The sequence below is a fragment of the Lutra lutra genome, chromosome 15 (assembly GCF_902655055.1).
Source record: "Lutra lutra chromosome 15, mLutLut1.2, whole genome shotgun sequence".
Taxonomy (NCBI): domain Eukaryota; kingdom Metazoa; phylum Chordata; class Mammalia; order Carnivora; family Mustelidae; genus Lutra; species Lutra lutra.
In genome coordinates, this window is record NC_062292.1 from 11,503,142 (window position 1) to 11,530,565 (window position 27,424).

General features: G+C 42.3%; 1 protein-coding gene across 4 annotated transcripts in view; it reads left to right on the top strand.

Annotated features, from left to right (window-relative positions):
• The window catches only part of CNST (consortin, connexin sorting protein), a 107,597-nt gene that overhangs the window by 44,139 nt on the left and 36,034 nt on the right, over positions 1-27,424 (top strand). For 3 of the 4 annotated variants that reach the window (XM_047704317.1, XM_047704316.1, XM_047704318.1), the window contains 2 exons: positions 1,231-1,659; positions 22,616-22,821. In XM_047704317.1, coding sequence (XP_047560273.1) covers positions 1,281-1,659; positions 22,616-22,821 — 585 coding nt within the window. In that variant the 5' untranslated portion in view covers positions 1,231-1,280. Of the gene's footprint in view, positions 1-1,230; positions 1,660-16,163; positions 16,299-22,615; positions 22,822-27,424 lie in introns of those variants that run through there. The other variant, XM_047704319.1, reaches the window with a different exon arrangement.

A 27,424-nucleotide genomic window follows, 5' to 3' on the forward strand; every position in this document is an offset into this window, starting at 1 on the left:
TATGATACAACCAGTGCAGAGCTAATGTTTTATTTTGTACTTCGTTTTCATGTTTTAAAATAATTATACTTTATATACATGTTCCTAAACACCAAATAAGCATTTCTATTAATTTGAAGAATTTAGAAAGTCACTAAAATTTTTCTCAGATTACTGAAGTAGTATGTTTGATTCAAACCCCAAATTATAATTGGCAAGCAGAAAATTTCAAGATCTTGCTGACATCATTTCCCTTAAAATGTAATATACTTTTGGATGATAAGAGGGGACAAAACATGTCTGATAAAAGGCTTAGAATCTATTTTCTCTATTTTTACTATGTTAGAAGGATCCTTGGAGCAGATTTAGATTTTCCAAGTCTAAACTAGTGTATAGAGTTAATCATGGCCCTGGTTTTTTGTTTTTTTTTTTTTTAATTTTATAAAAAGAATTTGCTGACAATTCTAAGGTACTTTCCAGGGTTTATTTTTAGGAAGTAAATGATATAATGAGAATAGAATATTACCATTTACTACCTGAATTTTCTACATACCTTCTTTCCATTTATTTCTTTTAAAGATTTTATTTATTTATTTGAGAGATAGAGATTGAGAGAATGAAAGAGAGAGTATGAGAGGGGAGAAGGTCAGAGGGAGAAGCAGATTCCCCATGGAGCTGGGAGCCTGATGCGGGACTTGATCCCGGGACTCCAGGATCATGACCTGAGCTAAAGGCAGTTGCTTAACCAGCTGAGCCACCCAGGCGCCCATCTTTCCATTTATTTTTAAAAGGTCTGTAAATGTGTTTGTTTGCAAATATTGCTGCTGTTCAGCCAAAGGACTTATACAACTTTCATTTGTCTGGTAAGTGTCCAGCGATAAAAAGAGTGGTTGATTTTACCAGATAGCCTGATTAATGAATAATTTCTTTCATTAAGGCCATGGTTCCATGGTACACAGTAAAATAACTTAAAGAACTTAAAAAAAAAAAAAAAAAACAGACAGGTAGCAGGGCTCTGTGCTGGACAGGCTCTCCAGGTAATAAACACACAGCGAGGGTTGAGCACTGTTGTATTCAAGCCAGAACCCGGTGAGGTTGGGTGGGCTTGTGAGTGGGGAAGAAATAGAAGGAATGAGCATCAGTCATTTCCATCCTTTCTCTAATTACAGTAAGACAACCCAAGAGAAAAGGAAATCTAAAGATCACCGAGGATCCAGAGGTGAAGTAGCTTTTTTCTTTCTGTCTTTGTAGACATGGAAGAACTTGACTGAAATGTAAATGGTCCCACAGAAGATGCTCTGATGGATGACAGCGGAACTCCTACAGATAATCTGCAGATAGAGTCACAAGATGGGTGTCATCCTGGTGACGGCAGGGGAAGCATAGTGACACGCTTGCCTTCTGCATCGGATGAAAATGAAAATCAACTGGATGGGGACGGGCAGGAGCGTCTGAGCAGTGCTGCCAGTGCCATGGGCAGACCTGACGTGCTCGCCCAGGACAGTCTCAACAATAACGACAACTGCCCCCCCAGCAATGAGGTGGCAGCGTTCGAGAGCTCGGAGAACGCTCCTGGGGAAAGCCCCAGGGATGGGCAGGCCCTCGTGGGAAAGGACAAAAAAGCACCTGGAAAAAGAAGCCCAAGAACCAAAAGAGGCCCGATGAAGAAGATACCGCAAGGTATTTTTAAAAATTATTTTGCATACTATTCTTTACCTAAAAATACACTGCCTTCTCGTCCCATATGCCATACTGTCCTGCGTCTTGCTTCATGTCTCTTGATATACTCGGGAGCCACTTCTCCAGCATGTGAAGATCCAGCCGTGTGTCGTGTGACACACATGACAGCTTTCCAGTGTCCCCCCACTTGGGTGTGCGTGATTTACTCAGCCTCTTCTTTCTGGTGATTCCCAGTAATTTGCCAAAATAAACACGCTGAAATTGAAGTTATTTGTACATGTTTTCACACAAGGTATTTTAAGTATATATAGTCTTCTTCCTTTATAAATCAGACCATTTTCTACCAGTATCAGCCCTAAAAATTTCCTTCTGTCATCACTGTGGCTTTGATCTCTCATCTGTGAGTTTTTGTGCTGATATAGTTGTTATTTTATTTTACTTTTTATTTGAGAAAGAGAGAGCGAGGGGAAGGGCAGAGGAAGAGGGAGAGAATCTCAAGCAGACTCCACTCTCAGCATGGAGCCTGATACAGGGCTTGATCTCGTAACTTCTTCTTTGTTTTAAGAGAGAGAGAGCATGAGGGGCTGGTACAGTTTTAAATTCTTTTTTTTTTTTTTTTTAAAGATTTTATTTATTTACTTGACAGAGATCACAAGTAGGCAGAGAGGCAGGCAGAGAGAGAGGAGGAAGCAGGCTCCCCGCTGAGCACAGAGCCCGATATGGGGCTCGATCCCAGGACCCTGAGATCACAACCCGAGCCCAAGGCAGAGGCTTTAACCCACTGAGCCACCCAGGCGCCCCCGGTTTTAAATTCTTTACAGGATCTTTCCAACTCACTTAGTAAGTGAATAATAGGTGTTAACATATATTGATAGACATTTTATATCAGTGTTGAATAAGACATCTAGCTTTTATTGTCTCTATCACTTTGATTACAAACTAATTCGGAGTATTTTCTTTTTCTTTTCCTTTTCCTTTTTTTGCAGAGTATTTCTCATTTGGTATATTGTTTGGCAGTTAAAGTTTGGAGCTATAGACTTTTTTCCCCTGAATCATAGGGCACCCATGGGAAAAAGACCATCTCTGGTTATTTTCCATCAGGAACATGTGGGACTGGATTATTCCAGCACGTCCAAGGCCAGGACTCTGTAGTATAACACCAGCTTACCTAAGCCAGCAGTCTCTGCGCAAGGCTTAAGAGAACAAAGGGGAGTGTCTCCTCATCTTCTGCTTCTTTGGCTGCTTAGAGATACAGTTGATCTCTCCATACCCTGTTTATTTATTTATTTATTTTAAATTTGGAGTTAAAGATGAAAGTTTATAGTTCATACAAATTTATCCTTCTTTATTCGATAAAGTGACTTGATAACTTTTTAATGTAGTTCATAATTAGGTTTTCCAGTTAACTGATCTTTTCATCTTTGCTTTTCCTTAGTTTGCTTAAAGGAAATTAAAATAAATTTTGAAAAGAGATATGAGAGCCTTTTCTCAAAAGATCTAAGATAAACAGATGATGTATGTAGTGCTATTTGTACATAAATTGATTTATCCAATGACTATAATTCAAGAGCAATTTGACTGTGCCTCTCTAATGTGTTCTTTTGATGTTTTGAGGAACTGAGACCCAGTTGCATATGTATATGGGTCAGTCGTAGCTCCTTTTATTCCTTCCTTCCATGGCCTTATTTCATTTTCCCTAGGCGTGATTATATTATTTGAAGTTTTTCTATATTTATTATCTAGTGAGTAGGTATGTGTAGAATTACTATCCCCTAATGCATTTGAAATATGTGATTTCTAAAACTTAGGGATAGTCTTTATATAGATTATATATGTATATATAATCTATATATATAGATTAGCTTTTCAATTCTATATCTTAAATAAAATGATAGTGTGAGAAAACTGAATTAGGAATAGCAAAACCTATGTTCAACTCTTACTTGTGTTTTTGGTAACTTGGTGAGACTTAACCATTCTATACTTTAGTTTTCTAGACTGTATAATGATGGTGATGTTCATCCAAATATGTCTATAAAATTCCTTTCTGAGGTATGAATTCCTTAGATTTCTGAACAGAGATGGGATGGTCTAAACTTGGTTAAAACTTGGTGATTCATCTCTGTATCTATATAGTTTTGTTTTTTTGTAAGAGGTACATTTTTATTTGTACTTTGAGTTCTATTGTTAAATTAAAAGAAGGAAAGTGCGGGTGGGCAGAAGATTTTTAAGCTGGGTAGAAGGATTCCCAGGAGAGCAGAATTACTTCTGTCTGGACGTGAAAGGGCTTGGAGTGGGAGGCTTTAGGATAGCCTGGGAGCTCTCACACTGTACCCTGAGAGATGGCTAAAGCCTGTCCTCAGTACACACCCCATCACCAGGTCTGAGTGATCGACTCTCCCTGAGATCACTCTGGCTAGTCTATTTCTCTCCATCTCCACTGCCACAGTTCAATGTCATCTTCTTTAGCTGGAGGAAAGCTGCCTAAAGATGTCTTCATCTTGCCACTCCCGAATCCATTCCCTGTGTCCAAACAAACAGCACAGAGAGTCCATGCATAGGTGTCTAGACGTGAGTGTGGTAGCTCTTTCGTTACTGTGAAATTCTAAGATCCTAAGTAAATGAAGTTCCAAAATTTTACAGGTGGGTACTTTTCTAATAATGGAATAGCTTTTCAAATGTGAAATGATATATAAAGTGTGATACTCAATTCCAGCCCAGAAATAAGTTTTTTATAGATAGGTGCTTTCTCAACACTTTTTAAAAATATATATTAAGGTGAATTTTTTTTGAAGATTTTATTTACTTATTTATTTGACAGAGAGAGATCACAAGTAGGCAGAGAGGCAGGCAGAGAGGGACGGGGAAGCAGACTCCCTGCTGAGCAGGGAGCCTGAAGCAGGGCTCGATCCCGGGACCCTGAGACCATGACCCGAGTTGAAGGCAGAGGCTCAAACCGCTGAGCCACCTGGGTGCCCCTATTAAGGTGAATTTATTTACTCTTATGCCTCTTTACCTAGTTTAATTTGTAATAATTTTTTGTATATCCAAAAGCTGGTGCTGGAAAGAGAAGTAGAAGAATAGTATTAGGAGACTTGTCATTATTTACAGGCTTTCTGGAGGCAGCACTTCTCTAAACCTGCTAAAACCTTGAACTCCGCCTCACAGAAGTCTAGTTGTCATTATTATGAGACTTTGTTTCCTGTAGAGTTGAATCCCTGTAATATAGTCAGCTAAGCAGGGTTTCAAGCTGCATTACATCAGGTTTTCACTATAGTTGAATCTGTCCTAGCTTTAAGTAAATATCCTAAAAAGGAATGAAAATTAGCCTATATATTTTTAACCCCTTGGGCTCCTGGATGGCTCAGTCAGTTAAGCATCTGACACTTGATTTTGGCACAGGTGATGATCTCAGGGTCTTGAGATCAAGCCCTGTGTCAGGCTTCCTGCTGGGTATGGAGCGGGCTGGAGATTCCCTCTCACCCACTCCCTTGGCCCTTCCTCTCCCCCATTAATTTTTTTAAGAGCTTTATTGAGATATTCACATACCATATACTTCACCTACTTAATATGTACAATTCACTGATTTTTAGTACATTCCCAGAGCTGTATAATCATTACCACAGTCAATTTTAGAACATTTTCATCATTCATCATACAAAGAAACCCATACCTATTAGCGGTCACACCTCATTTTCCACTGAGCCATGCCAGCCCTAGGCAACCGCTAATCCACTTTCTTTATAGATTTGTCTCCTCAGGATATTTCACATAAATGGAATCGTACAATATATGGTCTTTTACGCCGACTCCTTTCACTTAGTGTAATTTTTAAAAAATCCATCCATGTTGTACCCGCACATGTCAGTACATTTTTCTTTCTGTTGTCTATTAAAATAACACTGCAATAACTATATCACATTTCATTTATCTGTTTGTCCGCTGATGGGCATTTGGACTGTTTCTACTTTTTGGCTATACTGAATAGTGTTCCTCTGATAGCATACAGGTTTTCATATGAACATAGATTTTCCCTCTTTTGGTTATGCATGCATAGGAGTAGAATTGCTGCATCATAATCGATACTTCCTTCAATTTCTGAGAACCTGCTAAACTACCTTCCAAAGTGGCTATACCAGCGATATATGGGGGTATAATTTTTCCCCATCTTTGCCAACCCTTGTTAATATCTGATCCTTTGATTTTAGCTACAGTTTCTTTTATTCAGATGTAACTTACATGCCCTGAAATTCACCTTCATGAAGTGTACAACCTTCTGGTTCTAGTATATTCACATAGTTACACAACCATCACTAGTATCTAATTCTAGAACATTTTATCCTCCTCTACAGAAATCTTGTATCGGTTAACAGTCATTCCCCGTTTCCATGTCTCCCCCACCCCCACACCCCCAGTCCCTGGCAACCATTAACCCATAAATTTTGTGTGGCTGTAAAAGGCAAGTTCAGATTAAGTGTTTGAGGGTTGCCATAGAACATGCTTTATTTACTCAGTCACCCCGTATCTAAGCATTTAACAAAACAGTTCAACAAATGGCAGGAAGCCAGAGATAGGCAGCACATGGAAATTGAGAAAGGAAGAACTTCCAGATTGACTTGCTGCTCATATTCAGTGCCCTGACTTGTTCCACTGGCGGCCTCCAGCTCGGCGGGGACAGGGAGGGCGTGAAAGCTAGAGAAAAACAAATATTGGAAACACATCTGTGGCTGCAGTCAGGCTTGCAAAGTGGAAAGAGCAAAGACTTTGGCTCTGCCTATTCCTGGCCATGTGACCTTTAACTCATTTCCCTGAGCCTGTTCCTTTTTATCTGTGGGGCGGCTGATCCTATGCCACTTCTGCAAGATTGTCCTTAGAATGAGTGATCTTGTAGATAAAGCACTTTATCAAGTACCTAGCCGAAGACAGGTGCTTCTAAATGGTACCCATAGTCTTTGAGTGTGTCTCGGGATGATTTCTGAGTGGCGTGACCAAGAGCAACATTCGAGGAAATTAAGAAACTGGTTTAATTTAAGTCCATGTAACCTCTTTTGTCAGTGTCTTTCTTATCTCCTGAGATCTTTTTAATACTCTCTCTTCAGGCTTACCTGAATATACCCTAAGGTATATTCTGAAAAACCTATTTCCAGTGTCTCCCTAGCTTAATGTTAGGTATCATGCCCCTGCTGGCAGCTTAACTGATGTCTAAAGCAATAACTGCTAACCATAAAAATAACTGATAATGCAAAGGCCAGATTTGAATTTTACCCAGCTGGCTTCAACCGTAGTAGAACCTCTAGAGTTGGCCCCCAAACCTGAATGCCTAGTGGAGGCAGCTGAGTGATGTCTACATGCTGTAGTTGAGCCAGGAGTGATATCCTGGGACTGATGAGGACTTTGATATGATAGGAACGTGCATACCTACCTAAGAGAATCCTAATTAAAAACTGGAAAAGCCTTGCCAAACCCATCTAAGATTGATAGATTCTGGTATTGATATTTGGGGATTGTAACCCATTTTGTTCATTAGGTGGGTAAATGAGCAATTTAACTCTCCTACAGACTATACATTAAACTTTGAAAATTCTGAAGTCCTGGTTTACCTAATCTCCGCTCCAGCCCCTTTAAACTAAAATATCTTTGGAAAGTGACCTGCAGAAACAGTAACCTCTCTTTTAATCTTCCCTCAGTGAGGGATTGATCAAAGAAGACAGATCATATCTCCTCTGAAAGGTAGCTGTTTCCTAGGTAACAGTAGAATAAAAGTGTTCCTGATTTACATAGAGTCAAATGATTGTAGACTCAGAAGGGACTTTAAGATTCCTAGCCAAAATTCCCTTTATTTAAAAAAAAAGCCCCAATATTAAAATTGTATTAGTTTTCTATTGCTGCCATAACAAATTGCCACAACCTTGGTGGCTGAAAACTGACACAAATTTATTACTGTACAGTTCGGTAGGTCAGGAATCTGACACAGGGTCTCAAGGTGTCAGCATTCTTTTCCTGAGGTTCCAGAGAAAATTCAGCTTCCCTGCCTTTCCAGCTTCTAGAGGCCACATTTTTCAGCTTGTGGTTGCTCTTCCTACATTATCAAAGCCAACAATTTCCGGCCAAGTCCCTCCACGTGTAAAGACCTTTGTGATTACACTGGGCCCAGCCAGATAATTTAGGATAATCTGCCTTTTTGAAGGTCAGCTAAGTACCTAATCTCATCTGCAGCCTAATTCCCCTTTGTGACTGTAATGTAACGTATTTATGGGGATTAGAACATGGATTCTATTCACCACAGAAACATTTTTTTTAAGAGATTTTTATTTATCTATTTGACAGAGACACAGAGAGAGGGAACACAAGCAGGGGGAGAGAGAGAGGGAGAAGCAGACTTCCTGACGAGCAGGGAACCTGATGCGGGGCTCGATTCCAGGATCCTGGATCATGACCTGAGCCAAAGGCAGATGCTTAAAGACTCACCACCCAGGCACCCAAAAACCATTTTTTAAAACTACTTATTTTTATTTGTTTAAGAGAGTGAGTGAGCATCCCTGGGTGCTGGAGTTGGGCAGAGAGAGGCGGAGAAGGAGACTCCCCACTGGGCAGGGAGTAGACATGGGGCTTGATCCCAGGATCCTGAGACCAGGACCTGAGCTGAAACCAAGAGTTGGAGACTTACCTGACTGAGCCACCCAGGCACCCCTGCCACAAAAATATCTTAAGGTAAACTAGAGGATGAATTTACAACACAGAAGAATTCTTCCCCTCATAAATTTTTTTTTTTACATTATTTTGTATAACCATACAGGGTTACTTAGTCAGCAGACATTTACTGAGCTCTGTGTGTATGCCAGGCGCTATAACACTTTTGGTGAATCTGCCGTTGAGTTTTGGGCTTGACTACGGGAGCCAAGTGGCTAACACGTTCAGTCTAGCAGGAGGGGAGGCATGGGTGGTACTAAGTAAGCACATTGCTGTGGAGATGGTATTCTAGAAGGGCTGTGGGAGCCATCCTGGAGGAGCTGATGAGATCGGACATCGAAGCTGAGACAGGGTCAAATGAGTGCCAGCTACAGGAAGGAGATGGGGAGAGAGAGCAAAGGCAGGACGTGAGGTGGCACCGCACAGACTGAAGCCCAGAGAATTCTGAGAGGGAAGCATCCCACGTGTCAGTGACTGTCGATACTTAGTTTGTTTGGAGCAGACTAGAAGGGAAGAATGAATCTAGGGGAATAATAGAAAGTACAACAGTGGAGACATTGAAGCTTGAAAGATCAACAGGGTCCAGGTTATAAAGGATTATTGTTTGTAATAACCAGTTCGGGCCTTCCCAGCAGGTTTGAACAGCAGCAATGTGCTAGGACATGCTGTTTTTATTAGAAAGATCGCTCAACTGACAGTGTTGAGAATGGGTTAGAATAGTGCAAGATTAGGGGCGCCTGGGTGGCTCATTGGGTTAAAGCCTCTGCCTTCGACTCAGGTCATGATCTCAGGGTCCTGGGATCGAGCCCCACATTGGGCTCTCTACTCTGCAGGGAGCCTGCTTCCTCCTCTCTCTCTCTCTCTCTCTCTCTCTCTCTCTGCCTGCCTCTCTGCCTACTTGTAATCTCTGTCTGTCAAATAAATAAATAAAATCTTAAAAAAAAAAAGAATTGTGCAAGATTAGAGACGGTGCAGCTAGTTGGGGCTTTTGTAATAATCTAGGTGGGGGCACTGCTGGTGCTCCTTCTTGAGGGATTAGCTGTGGGACTGGAGAGAAGTGGACTGGGAGTTATTGAGGGGGAGGAATTGACTGGACCGGGTCATAGATCAGGTGTGGGAAGAGTCCAGGATTAGCCCATCGTGTGGTTTAGGTTTAGATGTACGGTGATGCCGCTGCCAGAGGGTGGGAGTATAGAGAGACAAGGAGCACGTCGTGGGGGAAGAGGGCAGAAGACAGTGTGGCAGTTTGGGGTAAGGTGTTTGGGGTCCCTTAGACATCCAAGTGGACATGTTGGACAGGGAGTTTGTCTAGATCTTGGGACCGTGAACTTGGCTAACAATGTTGCTTTCAGAAAGCCAGAAAGGATCTTGAAAATGGCCTACTCTAACCCCTTTTTATTTTTTTATTTATTTTTTTATTTATTTTTATTTTTATTTTATTGATTGATGTTTACTTACCAGATCACCGGTTTATCATAAAAGGATATGACTCAGGAACAGCCAGAGGAAAGGGATGCATAAGGCAAGGTCTGGGGAAAGAATGGGGGGAGCTTTCCACTCCCTCTCCAGGCGCAGTACTCTCCCATGTCCTAGCATGTTCACCAACCCAGAAGCTACACCCCTTAATTTTTATAAATGAGGAGATTCAGGTTTAATCTACGAAGTGCCTTGTCCGCCTCGGCAGGAGACGGGGAGAGAAGGAGGATGTGAACCCAGGGGCTGCTGATGAGCCAGATGTGTTTCCTCTGTACCAGAGTTCCCCTTGTCCTGCTCAACAGTGAGCTTCTCCCAGTAGAATTAATAATGATGATGGTGTTTCACCAACTTTTCTTAACTTTCTACTATGTGACTATTTCCCAGGCAGTAGAAATACAGTGATGACAAGACAGATCTTGCTCTAACCCTCATGGATTCCTCCTGGAGTTTAGTGGCAAAGCAGGCGTTAAGTTAAATAATACAGTTGTTACAAGGGTGCATGGTGTGTGGAATGGAGAGAGCAGTTTGGAGGATGGTGGGCACAGCTTCAAGTTAGATCTGGGTATTCTAACCACTAATGAAACAGTCAGAGGTGCCTGGGTGGCTCAGTCATTAACCGTCTGCCTTCCACTCAGGTAATGATCCCAGGGTCCTGGGATCAAGCCCCGTATTGGGCTCCCTGCTCAGCAGGGAGTCTGCTTTTCCCTCTCCCACTCCCCCTGCTTGTGTTCCCTCTCTCGCTGTCTCTGTCTCTGTCAAGTAAATAAATAAAATCTAAAAAAAAGGAAAGAAACAGTGGAAAGCTTTTGCAGACAACTCAGGCAGGGGTTGATAGTTTGGGGGAACATGTCACCTACTTCTATTTTTTTTTTTTTAAGATTTTATTCTTTATTTTTGAAAGAGAGAATGCAAGTAGGCAGAGTGGCATGCAGAGGGAGAAGGAGAAGCAGGCTCCCTGCTGAGCAGAAAGCCCAGTGTGGAACTTAATCCTGGGACCCTGGGATCATGACCTGAGCTGAAGGCAGACACTTAACCGACTGAGCCACCTGTGTCACCTACTTCTAAAGATGATCCTAACCTGATAGCTAGAACTGTAGAAATGTGTGCTCTGCTGTCCTCTAGCTCTTCCAATAGACGGTGCCATTTCCAGGAGCATTGGGAATGGGATTTGTTGCAACTGAAAACATAGGAAGGGACCACAGAATATAATAAAAAAGCACAAAGTTGAAGAATGTTGTGTAGTCTGTGTGTTATCTGTTGCTGCATAACAAATTCTCATAAAATGTAGTAGCTAAAAACAACTAATAATTATTATTCCATGGTTTCTGTGGGTCAGGAAGCTGGTTGTGGCTTAACTTGGTGCCTTTGGCTTAAGTCTCTCATGAGATTTCGGTAAAGCTACTGGCCAGGCCTGCAGGCATGTCAAGGCTTGGACTTGGGCTGGAGAATGTGTTTTCAAGCTCACTCAGATGGTATGTAGCTGGCCTCCGTCCCTCCCTGTGTGGCTTACTTCCCAGTACCTCACTTCCTGCCTTAGACCATGACAGCTGGCTTCCCCCAGGGTAGCAGTCCAAGACAGAGCATCCCAGTTAGAAGCCACATTTTAAGTAAAGTCTACACCCAGTATGGGCCCTGAATACACAACCCTGAGATCAGGAGCCACACGCAAGCTCCACTGACTGACCCAGCCAGATCTTCTCAGAAGCCACTCTTTTTCTACAATATAATTTAAAAAGTGACATTCTGGTGCAGCTGGATGGCTCAGTCGGTTAAGAGTCCAACTCTTAGTTTTGGCTCAGGTCATGATCTTGGGGTTGTGAGGTCAAGCCCCACTTCCAACTCCCCTCTTAGCCCAGAGTCTGCTTGAGGATACGCTCTCTCTGCCAGTCAGACAACTTTCTCCTTCTTATCTAGTTATTTTTTGTGATTTCAGTCATGCCCTTATAGCTATCTAGAAAGAAGGTGAAAAAGAAAGGGATTCCATCAGTCCAGCCTTTCACATTCTGTACAGAAACTGGTATTCTCCGTCAAGTGTCTATAATGTGATATTTTTATATAAAGATAAATTGAGAAATTTGCACATCCAAAATGTATGTGAGTGTTTCTGTGCAGTTACACATATATATTGATACATATGTAATGAAGACTTTTGTCTTTATTTTTCTCAGAATATTTTGTTACTGATTTCACAGAACTCCGCTTAATGGAAGCCTAAATTCAGGTAGGATGTTTAGGGACTTAGCTTCTCAGTTTTCTACTGTTAAAGTCAGACTTTCCAAAGGTAAATAATTTTCTATGTAGTCTCCTTTTGTTTTTTTTTTTGTTTTGTTTTGTTTTGTTTTTCACTCCCCAGCTGTTGTTTGCTCATAATCCCTACAAAGAGTAGATGTCTTCTTACCTTTATTTATTTAAAATAATACTTTCTAAACACCACTCACGGAGTCAACTCTGTACTTAATTAAAAGGGCTTTTTTCTCATTGCTTTGTTGTATTTTTAACAAAGTTGTTACATTCATCTGGCTCTCCAATTTTGAAAAAAGCATGCAAGTTGGCATTTGAAAAATGTAGTCATCAGATGAAAAGCAGTAGAGGGTATTGCCAAACAATAGAATATTATTTGGTAAAAAAGAATAAAGTGCTGGGGCGCCTGGGTGGCTCAGTTGGTTAAGCGTCAGATTCCTGATTTCAGCTCCTGTCATGATCTCAGGGTCCTGAGATCAAGCCCCATGTCCAGCTCTGCACTGGGCATGGAATCTGTTAGGATTCTCTCTCTCCCTTTCCCTCTGCCCCTTTCCCCTCCTCCCGCATGCACACTCTCTCTAAAAAAAAGAATAAAGTAGTAACATGTAATACAACATGAAAACCTTATGCTAAGTGAAAGAAGCCAGTCACAAAAGACTACATGTTGTAAGATTCCATTTAATATGAAATGTCCAGAATATGCAATTCCATAGAGACAGGGCTGGGGACGTTGGGGGAAATAAAGAGCATGGGTGCTAAGCAGGACAGGTTTTCTTTTTTGGGTAATGAAAACTTTGTAAAATTGATTGTGGGGTTGGTTACCCAACACTGAGTCTACTAAAGCCATTGAACTGTATGGTCACTGAAAGTGGGTGAATTGTATTTTATGTGAACTATAGCTCAGTGAAACAGTTTTTAAAACAATAGTGGTCGTTTGTTTGGTGATGTGAAGACACAGTTGGGATTTAGTTGTTTGTCTCCGCAAAATTTAAAGACTACTGGCATAACAGAATGTGACATAACATGATTTTCTTTTGTAAACTGCAATGAATTCAGCGTGTTTCTCTGTGTTTTTCTTTTGACTCTTGAAGGTTCTGAGTTGACTCCTGGTTTTCTAAATTTTTCTTTCTCGTAGAATTCCACTAATACAAAGAGAATCTCTGATGTCAGTAGCTTTTAGAGAATTATGGAATATTAAGGGGGGAGGGAGGCTTAAAGGAAAATTTAACAATCTGGTTTCCTTTGGGTATTTAGGTTGTCCCTCTTCTTCCACAAATAGGCACTATTTTTAAGTTTTGAATTTAAGTGTATACCTTTACATTTGTTAGAGAAATAAAGTATGTGTAACTTTAGTTTATAAGAAGATCATGTTTCTTAGAGGCCACATCAAATTTGATAGTTTTATTTACTCTAGAGAACCAAGGAATATTTTATATTTGGCAACTGGTGAATTTATTTATTTATTTATTTATTAAAAAAAATTTTTTTTAAGATCTTATTTATTTATTTGACAGAGAGAGACAGTAAGAGAGGGAATATAAGCAGGGGAAGCGGGAGAGGGAGAAGGAGGCTTCCCGCGGAGAAGGGAGCCCAATGTGGGGCTCGATCCCAGGACCCTGAGATCATGACTGGAGCTGAAGGCAGAGGCTTTAACCCACTGAGCCACCCAGGCGCCCCGGCATCTGGTGAATTTAATGTACTTGGAATGAACTGAAAAATACGGTAAAATTTGGCCATTTTGAGATTAGCAGTGCACTTATAAAGGAAAAACAATATATTAATTGCATTTAAACTTTGGTGGTACTTAAAAACAACAATGACAACAACTAAAAGACTTAGTGCTTGTCTGTAGACCTGGATGAAAAGTCTGAAAATTAGCATAATTAAATGTATGCTTGGGGGAATCTCTTCATATTTTTAGTTTTTTAATAAAATGAGTTAAAGTATAAAATGTCTAAGCAGACTTCTAAGAGGCAAATTGGGAATCCAATCCAGCTAGTTGACATATTACACATAATTTAGAGTCTAAATCCCAGCAGTATTTATGTGTGCTAATTGTGCCTTGGATATGAATTGAAAACAGCCTGGAGCAAATTCTAGAAAGTTTGGGGGACAGCTGTGATAGGAAGGATGCAGCTTATGTGCTCATGGCATCACCTGCTTTTACAAGAGTCAGTGGATATGGAGATTGGCCTTTCACAGCCCATGGGAGCACCCTGGGCATGAGTCTGTTACATCCACTTGAGTTCCCTAAAATGCTTCTTCAGATCCATTGTGTATTTGTAAAAATCTAAATATTGAGGGGTGCCTGGATGGCTCAGTTGTTGGGCGTCTGCCTTTGACTCAGGTTATGACCCCAGGGCCCTGGTATCATGCCCCCCATCGGGCTCCCTGCTCAAAGGGAAGCCTGCTTCTCCCTCTCCCACTCCCCCTGCTTGTATCCCCTTTCTGTCTCTCTGTGTCAGATAAATAAATAAAATCTTTTTAAAAATCTAAATATTGAGTTCAGGATACTCAGACAGTTTGTATCCTAAGTAACTGAGCCTGTTCTATGAAAGGAGAGAAGAAATCATGGTCTTTGCTCAAGGCTGTCTGGCTGGAGGCAGCAGCGCGTGAATCTGGAGTTAGGCTTGTTGATCTAGACCTCAGAAGGGCTCATTAAAATTTCTGATGAGTAATTAGTGCTCTGCTTCTTTACGAGCTCAGCGAGGCACACAAGCTGTAAAAGGAGCTGCTCCTTCCACTCAGCAGGCGTGTCCTTCGTGGCATCTACCAGAGAGGGAAGTAAGAATGTTCTTTTGAAGGTTACGTGGCGCAGGCCTTTGGAGTCTGCGGTGGCACATGGCCACTGAAGCCTGGAGAACGGTGACTTAGCAAATGTGAGGAGTGCACCTTCAGCCTCGGTTGAGTTCTGCCCCTCCCAGCACTCCTGAAACATTAAGTGATTTTCAAGACGCTGCCTAAAATAAAGTCCCGCAGTCCCATCCCTGTATCGACGCTGTAGTCACCTGCCAGACAGTCAGTCGAGAGACCGGCGCTGCCTCTTTCTAGGCCCTGGGTGACTGTCGTGTGTAACTGGATGTCATCCTTAGCCATGCATTGATGAGGAGTCGGGTCACGTCCCTTAGGTGGCCGGGGCAGCTTGATGGCTGCCCCAGCTCCCAACCGCAGCCCTTCGAGGCTCCCTCTGAAGGCAGAGGAATGTGCTGGGCGGGGCGGTGGTAATTGTGCCGGCATTACATAAGGTGTCCCTTTGACCGCAGGTCAGGTCGCAAGGAAGTTGGCTCATTTTCACATTTATCTCACTCGAAACACTAGGGCCTAGCTTGAGGAAAAGGAAGGAATACTTCCCTTTTACCACTTAAATATGCTTAGCCATCGATTAGAGATACTTAAATATGAGCGCTCGGGGCGCCTGGATGGCTCAGTGGGTTAAAGCCTCTGCCTTCGGCTCAGGTCATGATCCCAGGGTCCTGGGATCAAGGCCCGCATCGGGCTCTCTGCTCAGCGGGGAGCCTGCTTCCCCGTCTCTCTGCCTGCCTCTCTGCCTACTTGTGATCTTTCTCTCTCTCTTTCTCTCTATCAAATAAATAAATAAAATCTAAAAAAAAAGATAATGAAATAAATAAGTAAATAAATATGAACGCGCTCCTCTCCACGTTTACGGCTCTCACCAGAACCTTGCAGCAAGGAAATGTGGGAGGAGAAAAGAGCGAAGCACAGAGAGTCTGCCATCGGAGCTACATAAACCATTATCAAAGATGATTTCTTTTTTAGGGGTGCCTGGGTGGCTCAGTGGGTTAAAGCCTGTGCCTTCGGCTCAGGTCATGATCCTGGGGTCCTGGGATCGAGCTCCGCATCGGACTCTCTGCTCGGTGGGGACCCTGCTTCCCTTCTTCCTCTCTCTTTGCCTGCCTCTCTGCCTACTTGTGATCTCTGTCAAATAAATAAATAAAATCTTTAAAAAAAAAAAAGATGATTTCTTTTTTAAAGACTGATTGATTGATAGATTGATTTTAGAGAGACAGTGTGTATGAGCTGTGGGGAGGGGCTGAAGGAGAAGGAGAGAACCTGACCTGGGGGCTGAGTGGGGAACCTGACCTGGGGGCTCAATCTCATGACCCTGAGATCATCACCAGAGCTGAAACCAAGAGTCCCTCAATCAACCGACTGAGCCACCCAGGCGCCCCCTAAAAATTACTTCTGAGCCATCTTCCAAAATTATGGCCAAGGTATGGATCAGCATAAACAGGTCAAGTGGTTTGAGGAATTCAGTTATGTAATGGCTCCAAGAATCATAACATAATCATAAATGAAGGCCTTTTTTCCCTTTTATTATTTTAACATTGCAGTAAAACATGTATAACATAAATTTGCTATTTTAAGTGTACAGTTCAGGGCCATTAATTACATTCATAATGTTGTGTAACCATCACCACTGTTTCCAAACTTCAGTCCAAGCAGAGACTGTAAACATTAAGGAATGTCCCTGCGTCCTTCCTCTCCCAGCCCCTGGTAAGCTCAGTTCTGCTTTCTGTCTGTAGGAATTTTCCTGTTGTAGATAATTCATCTCAGTAGAGTCATATAATCATTTGCTTTTTTGTGACTGGCTTCTTTCACTTAGCATGATATTTTCAAGCTCACCCATGTTGCGACATGAGTGTACCACGTTTTGTATATCCGTTCATCTGTGATGAATATCCCTTCAACTTCTGGCTGATGGGAATAATGCTGCTGGGCGCCTGGGTGTCTCAGTCAGTGGAGTGTCCGACTCTTGATGTCAGCTCAGGTCATGATCTTGCCCTGCACTCAGGAAGGAGTCTGCTTGTCCCTCTCCCTCGGTTTTCCCATCCCCCACTTGTTCGCTCACTCTAGCTCTAAAACAAATAAATAATCTTTTTAGAAATGTGAATAGGGGCGCCTGGGTGGCTCAGTGAGTTAAGCCTCTGCCTTCGGCTCAGGTCATGATCCCAGGGTCCTGTTATTGAGCCCCACATCGGGCTCTCTGCTCAGCAGGGAGTCTGCTTGTCTCTCTCTCTCTCTCTGCCTGCCTCTCTGCCTGCTTGTGATCTATGTCTGTCAAATAAATAAATAAAATCTTTAAAAAAAAATAAAAAAATAGAAATGTGAATAATGCTGCTGTGAGCATTGGCATACATATATCTATTCGAGTGCCTGTATACCTAGAAATATGCCTATTTTAGGTATATACGTAGAATGGAACTGCTGGATCATAATTCACATTTAATGTTTTGAGGAATTGCCGAACTGTCCCCCACAGCTGCACCATTGTACATTCCTATCAGGGATGCACAGCGGCGGTGGGAGCAGGGAGCAGGTCCAGCTTCTCCACATCATCGCTTACTGTCCGTTTGTCTGATGATTGCCATTGTCCTGTGTCCATCTCAGCCTATTGATAGTGACGCTGTGGGCTAGAAATGCCAGAGGCCACTTACCTGAGCCTGTATTACTTGATGCGACCCCCATAGACATTTCCCTGACCAGAGCCAATGTTGTGGCTGGACAGGCCCTTGTGGTTCTTATGATTACAAGACACACCTCAGTAACAACTATAAGTGAACTTGGAAAAAACAAGGTTTATAATTTACAAGTTCTAGAGGGTACATTGCATGCCCAAGGCCACACAGCAAGATTACCTGTAAGAAAAAGAGGAGAGCAGACTGGGGTTCTATCTTTATTGGGTCGAGGGTGGAGCATCTCGGACTTTGTGGGTGAATTTAAAACAGAAAAGCAGAAAATAAAGCACAGAAAGGGAGAAGGGGTTGGTCAAATGGTGAATTATCTAGGTCAGCCAGGGCTTTTTATGAAAAGGGGAACTACATGGATGGGATGGCCTGGCCCTTCCTCTGGTTGTGTCGCTGGTAGCATATTTATTCCAGACCAGCACTTACATTATAGTAAAAAAACAAATGGTCAGGCTTACACTATAGCCATAATAATGGGTATAAACTGCTATCTCATTGTAGATTTGATGTGCATTTCCCTAATGGCTGGTGATGTTCAGCATCTTTTCATGTGCTTATTGGCCATTTTTTTAAAAGATTTTATTTATTTATTTTTTAGAGAGAGAGAGCACGCACGAGCACAGGCAGACAGAATGGCAGGCAGAGGCAGAGGGAGAAGCAGGCTCCCCACCAAGCAAGGAGCCCGATGTGGGACTCGATCCCAGGACGCTGGGATCATGACCCGAGCCGAAGGCAGCCACTTAACCAACTGAGCCACCCAGGCGTCCCTTATTGGCCATTTTTATATCTTCTTTAGTGATATGTCAGTTCAGGTCCTTTGCTCATTTTTGAGTTGGGTTCTTTGTTTCATTATTGTTCAGTTATAGGAGTTCTTTATGTATTCTAGATATTAATCCCTTATCAGATTTATGATTAGAAGATATTTTCTTCCATTCTGTGGATTGTCTTTTCACTTACATCATAGTGTCCTATGATGCAGAATATTTTTAATTTAGATAGAGTCCAATTTAACTAGTTTTTTTCTTTTATTTGCTATGCTTTTCATGCTGTTTCCAAGAAATCATTGGCAAATCCAGTGTGAAGAAGATAACTCCCCATTGTTTTCTTCTAAGAGTTTTATAGTTTTAGCTCTTTGATCCTTTTTTTTTTTTTTTTTTTTTTTTTGAGAGAGCACACAAGTGAGTGGGGAGAGGGGCAGAAGGAGAGAGAATATTAAACAGGCTCCGTGATCAGTGTGGAGCCTGTGGATGCAAGGCTCAGTCTTACAACCCTGAGATCATGACCTGAGCCAAGATCAAGTTGGTTCCTTAACCAACTGAGCCACTCAGGCACCCTGTCTTTGATCCATTTTAGTTCCTTTTTGTACATGGTATATATAAGGTAAGGGTCAACTTCATTCCTTTACATGAAGATATCCAGTTACCCCAACACTGTTTGTTGAAAACAATGTCCAGGGATGCCTGGGTGGCTCGGTCAGTTAAGTGTCTGCCTTCAGCTCGGGTCATGATCCCAAAGTACTGGGATCGGGTCCTGCATGGGGCTTCTTGCTCGGTGGGAAGCCTGCTTCTCCCTCTGCCTTGCTCCTCTTGCTTGTGCTCTCTCTGACAAATAAATAAAATATATTTTTTAAAGATTTTATTTATTTATTTGACAGAGAGAGATCACAAGTAGGCAGAGAGGCAGAGAGAGAGGGGGAAGCAGGCTCCCTGCTGAGCAGAGAGCCCGATGCAGGGCTCGATCCCAGGACCCTGAGATCATGACCTGAGCTGAAGGTAGAGGCTTAACCCACTGAGCCACCTAGGCACCCCACAAATAAAATATTTTTAAATATTTTATTTATATGGCCACCTTGAATGGCCATAGCATCCTGGTCAAAAATGAATTAACTGTGGATAACTTGGTTTTTTCCCAATTTTTCCCAATTTTGTTTGTCTCTCTGTGTTTTCTTATTGTTTACTAAATTTAAGAGGAGTATTCTGAATTCTTTGACAAGTGGTTCATAGATTCTCCAGTTTTATAGGGTCTTTTATTGAGTCTTTATTAGTTTCCTCTAATGGTGTCATGTTTCTTGATTAATTGTGATCCTTGTGGACTTGTATTAGTGTTCTGCACACCTAAAGAACCAGTCTTTACAGAGTGGCTTCAACAGAGAAATCCTTCAGTAGTCAGCCTGTCTGGAGATTCTGGGTGAGCCCATTGGTGATGACCATGGGTAGGCTTAGTGCTGGAGTCCACAGGTAGGCAAATCTAGTGCCTGGGTCCGCAGATGGACAGGCCTAGTGATTTGGTGCACAGGGTTCAGCCTGCTGCTTGGGTCTACTGGGGTGGGCCTGTTGCTGAGTCCATGTGGGTGGGCCTTAGATCCTGAGTCCTTGGTGATGGATGAGGTACAAGGGACCACTAGGGTGGTGGGCCTGACAGCTTAGTCCATGAGAGCCAGCCTGGCTCTGATGTTGGCTGAAAGCCTGTATCCATAGGACCCAGCCTGGAACCTGAGTCAGCTGGATGGTTGCTTGGGGCTGGGATGATCCTGGAGCCTGGGTCCATGGGAGCTGGTCTAGAGGCTGGGGTCATAGTGGCCAGCCTGGTTACATTTCTTAAATCACTGTGGAGACTGAATGTTTGAGATGGTCAGATTTAGGAGGAATCTGAGTTCTCATTTGGCCAATCCCTTCATTTTAAAGATGAGGAACAACAGTATAGAAAATAAAATGTGTAATCCAAAAATAATGGAACAGCAGAAAAATAATGACAGAACTGATGTCTTCTGGTCTATTCCAGTGGTTTTTTATTTATACTACTCTGTCCCAGCAAGTAATAGTATCTTAAGAGGTGAGTTTTGTAATTAAGTTGTCTCTGAAGCTCATGATCTTCAACCCCAATAAATAATCCTTTTGTGATATGAGTCTTTCAAGTTTCCCTGACCTCTGAACCCATTTGGAATGACCCATGTGAGCCTAGTTCATATTTTCTGTTCCCTCCCTACACTCGGCGATTAAACTACTATATTCTTTCTGTTTATATTGGCCTTCCATTGCTCTTGGGATCTTTAGACTTGTGTATATGCTTTTCAAACTTTTGTTGGTTTTGTTCTAATATTCTTCTTTTTGTTACAGTTTCTTTTGTTGGCTCCATAATTTTATGTACCAATATATCACATGTTAATAAATTGTATGTTTATAAATTGTATGTATCCATAATATTAATTATTAAAGTAACTTGAAAATGGATCTAGCAAGAACCATGGCCATTATGGGTCTACACTGTCTAACAGATAATCACAATCCGTGTTTCCAGTTCCATTATTTGGGACCCTGTTCTGACCTCCTTTAGATAAGAAAGTCATAAGGTCTGTCATTTTTCTTTATGTTTGAGAATCTTGTCCTTTGGTAATATTCTACAAGGGTTATCTTTAACTCCCCTTTGTTGAAAATGACCATTACATAATTCCTACATGTTTTCAAGGAAGAAGCATGGAGTACTATTTGATAACTATGTGGGAAGAATCTAATCAGGAGAAGTATAGAATTTGGGAGGCTGACTCTATCACAGTCTGTGGGAGATTAAATGTCTTGGACATAGTAGTGTGGCTGGGGAAAAGAGAAAGAAACAGTAATTCTCTTAGTTTCTTTGTAGTTCTCTATGGAAAGCGTCTCTTCCCATACTGGCACTACTACCACTTGGTTAGAAAAGTAGATAGCAGAAGAATAATCCATGTTTTCAAAAATACTCTCCCTGCAAGATGGCAGGCCATCACTAAGCCTTGTATTTCCAGATCCCAAATGATATGAAATTCATAGAAGGGAATTTTCTAAAATATAAGGAATCACTATAGGTGATTGATTTTAGAAATGGCAGCACTTGGAGTTTTCATGCTGAAGACACTGCTGGTTACAGTTACAATAACCATAGCCCATAAGTGAATCCCTGTGGATGCAGGAGTTCCAACCTAATGAAGACAAAACCTTTCAGCCATCACCGTGATATAATCCAGCATCCTGCAGGCTCTCTACAGTGTTCAGAGGACAATAAGTTTACATAGGCCCAATTTCTGTTATACAGAAATGCATGGATTTTGTTAGGGTAAAACACAAATAGGCATAGATGGGAAAAAAAATATCTTGTTAGAATCTGTAGTCACTCAAGTTGCAGAATGTTTTACTAGGGAGATGAAGAGCTGACTTTCTGGCTAGAGCAGTGGATTTATTTAGAAGGCAGTAAAGACAGAGTTCCGGGCACTCCAGAGAGCTCACAGGAGGCATCTTCAAACGTGGGAGATATACTGCATTACTGAGAAAGAGCCGTTCTGAGGCCGATCCCCTAAATGGATGTACAGATGCAGACAGTCTGTTCAAGGTGAATAGGAAATTAGAGCAGATGCTGAGATTTCCATGAAGGGTGAAGTTCAAACATGTAGTGATTAAAATTTCAAAACTTGGTACATCACATCAGGAGTTCCAGACCAAGCATTTATTCATGGATTATTTACTTATTTATTGACATTTATGTTAGGTAGCTTCTTATTATGAAAAAGTTTTCCATGGCCATTAGCTCTGGCATCTGAATTCCTGCTGCTTTCTTGGGATCCAGAAGTAGTGCTACGGTTATCAGACCAGAGTTTAAAGAGAAGGGTTTAACTTCTTTACCTGTTTTAGAGGATAAGTGTATTTACCTTGCTGTTTAATTGTTGTATTTTGAGCAAGCCAGGACTTTCAGTTATTGCTAATCCGTTTTTTCCTTTGTTGACTCAAGTTTGTGGACAGGTTTTAACCTGCATACTTTCCGTTGGATCTCTTTTTATTAATACTCTTAATTAAAATTCTGCAAAAATGGTTTACGTGTGTGCTAACAGAAGCAGTCAGATGACGGCACAGTTTAATGAGGACAAAAATCTGTGGTTCTGAGCTCCCCCCCCATTTGATTAGCTTTATTTGCAAATTTTATGCATATTTTATGTTTTTTATGTTTTTATGCAATTTTATGTTAACAGACATAATTATTTTAAGGTATTCTCTCAGGATGATACTTCATCCTAACGTAGGCATTTTATTTACTTCTTAAAGGACTTTCTTCAGGAGATGCCACAGCTTTGATGCAAGAAAATACATTCAGTGCGTCCACACCCACTGTGAGTGATGAAGAGTCTGCAGAAGTAAACGCTAACGATCAACCCGAGGCCCCGAAGCAAGTTCTTCAGTATCTGTTCTCACTTATACGAGGGGAGGTTGAGCAGTTGGATTCCAGGGCACTCCCCCTCTGCCTGCACCAGGTACTCCCAACAAACCCTCCACGTCCCACCTCCCCACAGTCCTGGGCCTGGGGTTTGGAATCATTGGAAAGACAATGCTCTGTAATCGATTCCCCCCAACCTGTCACTGGAGAGAGAGCCCAGGATGTGATCCTGGGTCAGTGGCTGGTGGGAAATTTAGCGTATGGCTACTGGTGGCCACACATTGGCCTTCAATAATCCATTTGTAGTTCAGACAATCACTGACTTGATTTATGTAGTGAATACGCTGTGTACAAGTTAAGAGTTGGTGTAGCAAGCGCTTAGTAAGTACCACCGAGATGCCAAAAACTCTGCTAGACACTGGGGAAACAAAGATTACATAACAGAGCATGTGTGTAAGAGAGCCACTGCGAAAAAGGAGAAACATTTGTAGAGGTAAATAACGGGAGAAGTCTGTACTAAGTGTTGACAGATATTTAAGGTTCGGCAAAAGCATAAAATGTGTGATTAGCTCTGTTCTGTGGGCATCAGGGGAATAAAGGATGACTGAGCTGGGTTTTGTGGGGTGTGTAGGCGCTTACTAGATGAACGGAGTGAGCTGGTACGGGAGAAGAGATCAGCCCCCGCAAAAGCATGGCTGAGATGATGTTGGAGATTAAGATGGGGAAGAGGTGGGACTTGACATTGGATGGCTGGGGCAGCAATCACGGCCCTTCTTTTGGGACTGGGAGTTTTTAATGGTGGGAATGCCAAATCGAATGTGAATTTTAGAAAAATAACTCTGCTGATGACTGGGAGGGTAAATTAGGAGATGGGGATTCGGAACACCAGGAGGCCTTCTGGATGGTGGTGAGGCAGAGTTTTTACACAACAGCTAATTCAGAAAAATAAGATATGTATGAACTGCATTTAATTTTTCCTTCAAAATGAAAATAATGAACTAATGGAGAAACAGAGACACCAACCAAGCAATTTCCTTATAGTCCTGGAGCCAGAATTTGTTTCTTCCATTCAGTGCATCTGTTTTTGGAACATCGTGGGAGAAATTTGAATATAGGCTGTATATTAAATAATATTATTGCCCTAATTCCCTGAGATTGGTAACAGAATTAGAGGTTTTATAGGACAGTGTCCTTGTTCTTGAGAGAGACGTGCCCACATATTTGGGAGTGAAGTGACATATAGTGAAGGGTATTATGATATTTTTACTTATCGTTACTTATGATACTTCAGCAGGAAAAAGTACGTAAGAGAGGAAAAGACCAAGAGAGAAAGCAGATTTGGCAAAATGTCAACAATTGACAGATCTAGGTGAAAGGTAAATGGCTGATGATTTTACTCTTCTTTGGACTCTTCTATAGAATTTCGATAAAAAGTTGAGGAAAAGGACATTTGGAGTAAAGATGGAAATAGCAGATGTAGTCAGATCTTTTCAAGGAGTTTATGTCACTGGGCTGTTGTTGCTTGAGAAAGGTAAGAGGAATGCTATTTTCTACTGGTGTACGATCCTACAGCCGAAGCAGTTCTAGTACATCTAGGCCTGAAGATTGTTTAAATTTTTTTCAGTTTATTTATTTATTAATGTTTCTTTTTTGTAACCTCTACCCCCGACATGGGGCTCAAACTCACAGCCTTCGGGATCAAGAGTCATGTGCTCTTCTGGTGACCCAGCCAGGCTCCCCCTTATTGTCTCAAAGTAAAATTCTGCCCACCCTCCCCAGGCACCCTCCACCCTCCCAACCCCCCAGAAACATATCAGTTTGCTAAGTCCTGTAGGTCCTGCTTCTTAAATATCTCGGCCATCTGTCCTCCCCTTACAGAGGGGCTTAGAGAGCATGGTGAGGGTTTAAAAGCGGGGGTTTGGGCTCCACCACAAACAATCTAAGTGGCTTTCAGTGTGTTCTGTAACGTGGAGGACCAAATGGAGTAATATGTGCGGAAGCATTTAACATAGTGCTTGTTACACAATAAGAGCAAAACTGGGGCGCCTGGGTGGCTCAGTGGGTTAAGCCGCTGCCTTCGGCTCAGGTCATGATCCCAGGTCCTGGGATCGAGCCCCGCATCGGGCTTTCTGCTCAGCAGGGAGCCTGCTTCCTCCTCTCTCTCTGTCTGCCTCTCTGCCTGCTTGTGATTTCTCTCTGTCAAATAAATAAATAAAATCTTTAAAAAAAAAAAAAGAGCCAAATAAATAGTAAGCATTATGATGGCACCCTCACTGTCACTAATTCAAGGACTGCAGGTGATTCTCAGGTGCACTGTAGCATCACCCCTCAACATATGTGCATGTGTCCCCAACACCGTGGGTACTCCCTGACATTACCTGCAATGCTGGTATCAACCCCAGGAAATGAGACGCTGGTATCAGTATTATTCCACGGACAGCCTGTAGTTCCGTCTCCCTCACGTCGTTCCACAAACATGACTAGTCCTCCCTAATCCAGGATCCCGTGAAGGAGCACACATTGCATTCGGTCATCAGGATTCTTTAGTCTTCTGTAATCCCAAACAGTCCCTGCCTTTTCTTTCTTTTTTTTTTTTTTAAACTTACTTTGACACTTAAGAAGAACCAAGAATTATTGTGGAATGCCCCATAATTAGGATTTGTCTGGTTGTTCCTTCATGATTTGATTCAGACTAAAACACTTTGGACAAGGATTCTGCTTTGGTAACATTCCATGCCTGATTCTCTCTTGAACTCACTCCAGTCTGGCTTTTGTCCCCACACGCCATGAAAATTACGTTCTGAAGGTCGTAAGTGGCCTCCATGTCACATGTTCATGCCCATTCAGTGGTCAGTGCTCAGTTTTCGTCCTGCTGTTGGTAGGAGGAGCTTTGACAAGTTGAACTTATAGTCCATTTTGAAGCACTTTCTTTATTTGCCTTTGGGACCCTCCCTTCTTGGCATGCTTTATCTGCCTCCATATTTTACTAATTTTTTACAGGTTTTTTTTTTTTTTTATTTTGTTTTGTCTATTTAAGAGAGAGAGAGAGAGAGAGCACAAGCAGAGGGAGAGAGCGAAGCATGCTACCTGCTGAGTAGGGAGTCCGATGTGGGACTCGATCCCAGGATGCTGGGATCATGACCAGAGCTGAAGCCAGACGCTTAAGCCACTGAGCCCCTGACGCACCCCATATATTTTACTAATCTTTACACATCAGAGCTCTCCTGTGTGCAGTTCTGAACTCTAGGCTTCAATAGGCAGCCTCCTGAGGTGTCTGAAGAGCACTTCAAACTTAAGATATCTGAAATCAAACTTTGCTTTTTTTCCCAAATCTTCTGCAGCACTAGTTTCCCCCCTTTTGTTAAACAGCAGCTCCATCCCTTTAGTTGCTGAGACCAAATGCTTTGAAGTCACCTTTTCTTTCTTTCCTCCCACATCCAGTGCAGTGAGTGCTGCAGCTCCACGTGCACGGGTAGCCAGAATCTGACCCCTTCTTGCCTCCCTCATTGCCTCCGCCCTGGTGCAGGACTCAGACCTCACCTGGATTCTTGCAGGGAACTCATCACTTTAGAAATCCCCACCCTAACTCTCCCTCTCCCCTTTGTCTTTGTCTTCTACACGGCAGTCATTTCGTGACCCAGAGAAAACGTAAGTCAGATCCTGTCAGTCCTCCACTCAGAGCCCTCTGGTGGCTTCTCTTGTTAGTCAGAATTAAAACTAAAATCCTTACAGGGCCTGTGAGACCCTGCACGATCTGGGCTGTTACCTCCTAGACTTTAATTCCGAAACGCTCCCTCTTACTCACTGCTTCCCAGGTCCACTTGCCTCCTGGCAGTTCCTCAGATATACAAGGATGCTCCTACCCCAGGGCCTTTGCTGTCTTCTTTCACCCCTTTCTGAGGAAGCCTCTAGAGGCTGCTCCAAAGCAGAGGGGTAAACCTGGGAGCAGGAGGGTGTGAGACACCAGAGATCAGGATGCTACCCAGGAGAGGGGTGAAGAGAGTCTGGAGGTGCAGGAATGTTCTAAGATGACAGCTCTGTACCCGAGAGAGGCTCCAATTCTGTTTGGAGGAGACCAGAGTAGTCTGGGGAGAAAGTTCTATATCATTTTCCTATTTCTGAGTATTTGCTGTTTCTGAATGTATTGAGGGAAGATATAGACTCTTGGTGGTGTGCTTGGAGTTGTATAGGTGGCAAGTGCATGGAAAACTGTGCCCCCCCCCCCCCCCCAAAAAAAAAGTGTGGAGAAAGGAAAGGAAAAAGTAACTCCAGGGAAAACAAAAAGTTTTCAGGAAAGGAAAATTAATAGTTTACTATATGGCTTCGCTTACAGTAAGGCAAACATTAAATGTTACCTACCCATTGTTATAGTATAACCATATGGAGTAGGTGAGTGTGGGAGGGTGTGTGTGCGCTGTGTGTTTGTAGAGTTGGGGCCAGGGGAGCAAAAGGCTCAGTCCTCATCTAATAAAACCCAAAAATCCAGAAATGGCCAAAACAGGCATTATGTTTAGGGATACACAGGTTAAAAGAGAAGGAAACCAGATCTCTGAGTGCTTGCTCCTGAAGAATGGAGAGAAAGCCAAGAGGGCAGGGCTTGGCGAACATGTATCATAGGACTGTTGGACTCCTTAAACCACATGCTTACACAATTTTAGTGAAAATAAGAACTGAAAGGAGATAGTGATAAATCAAGGGTA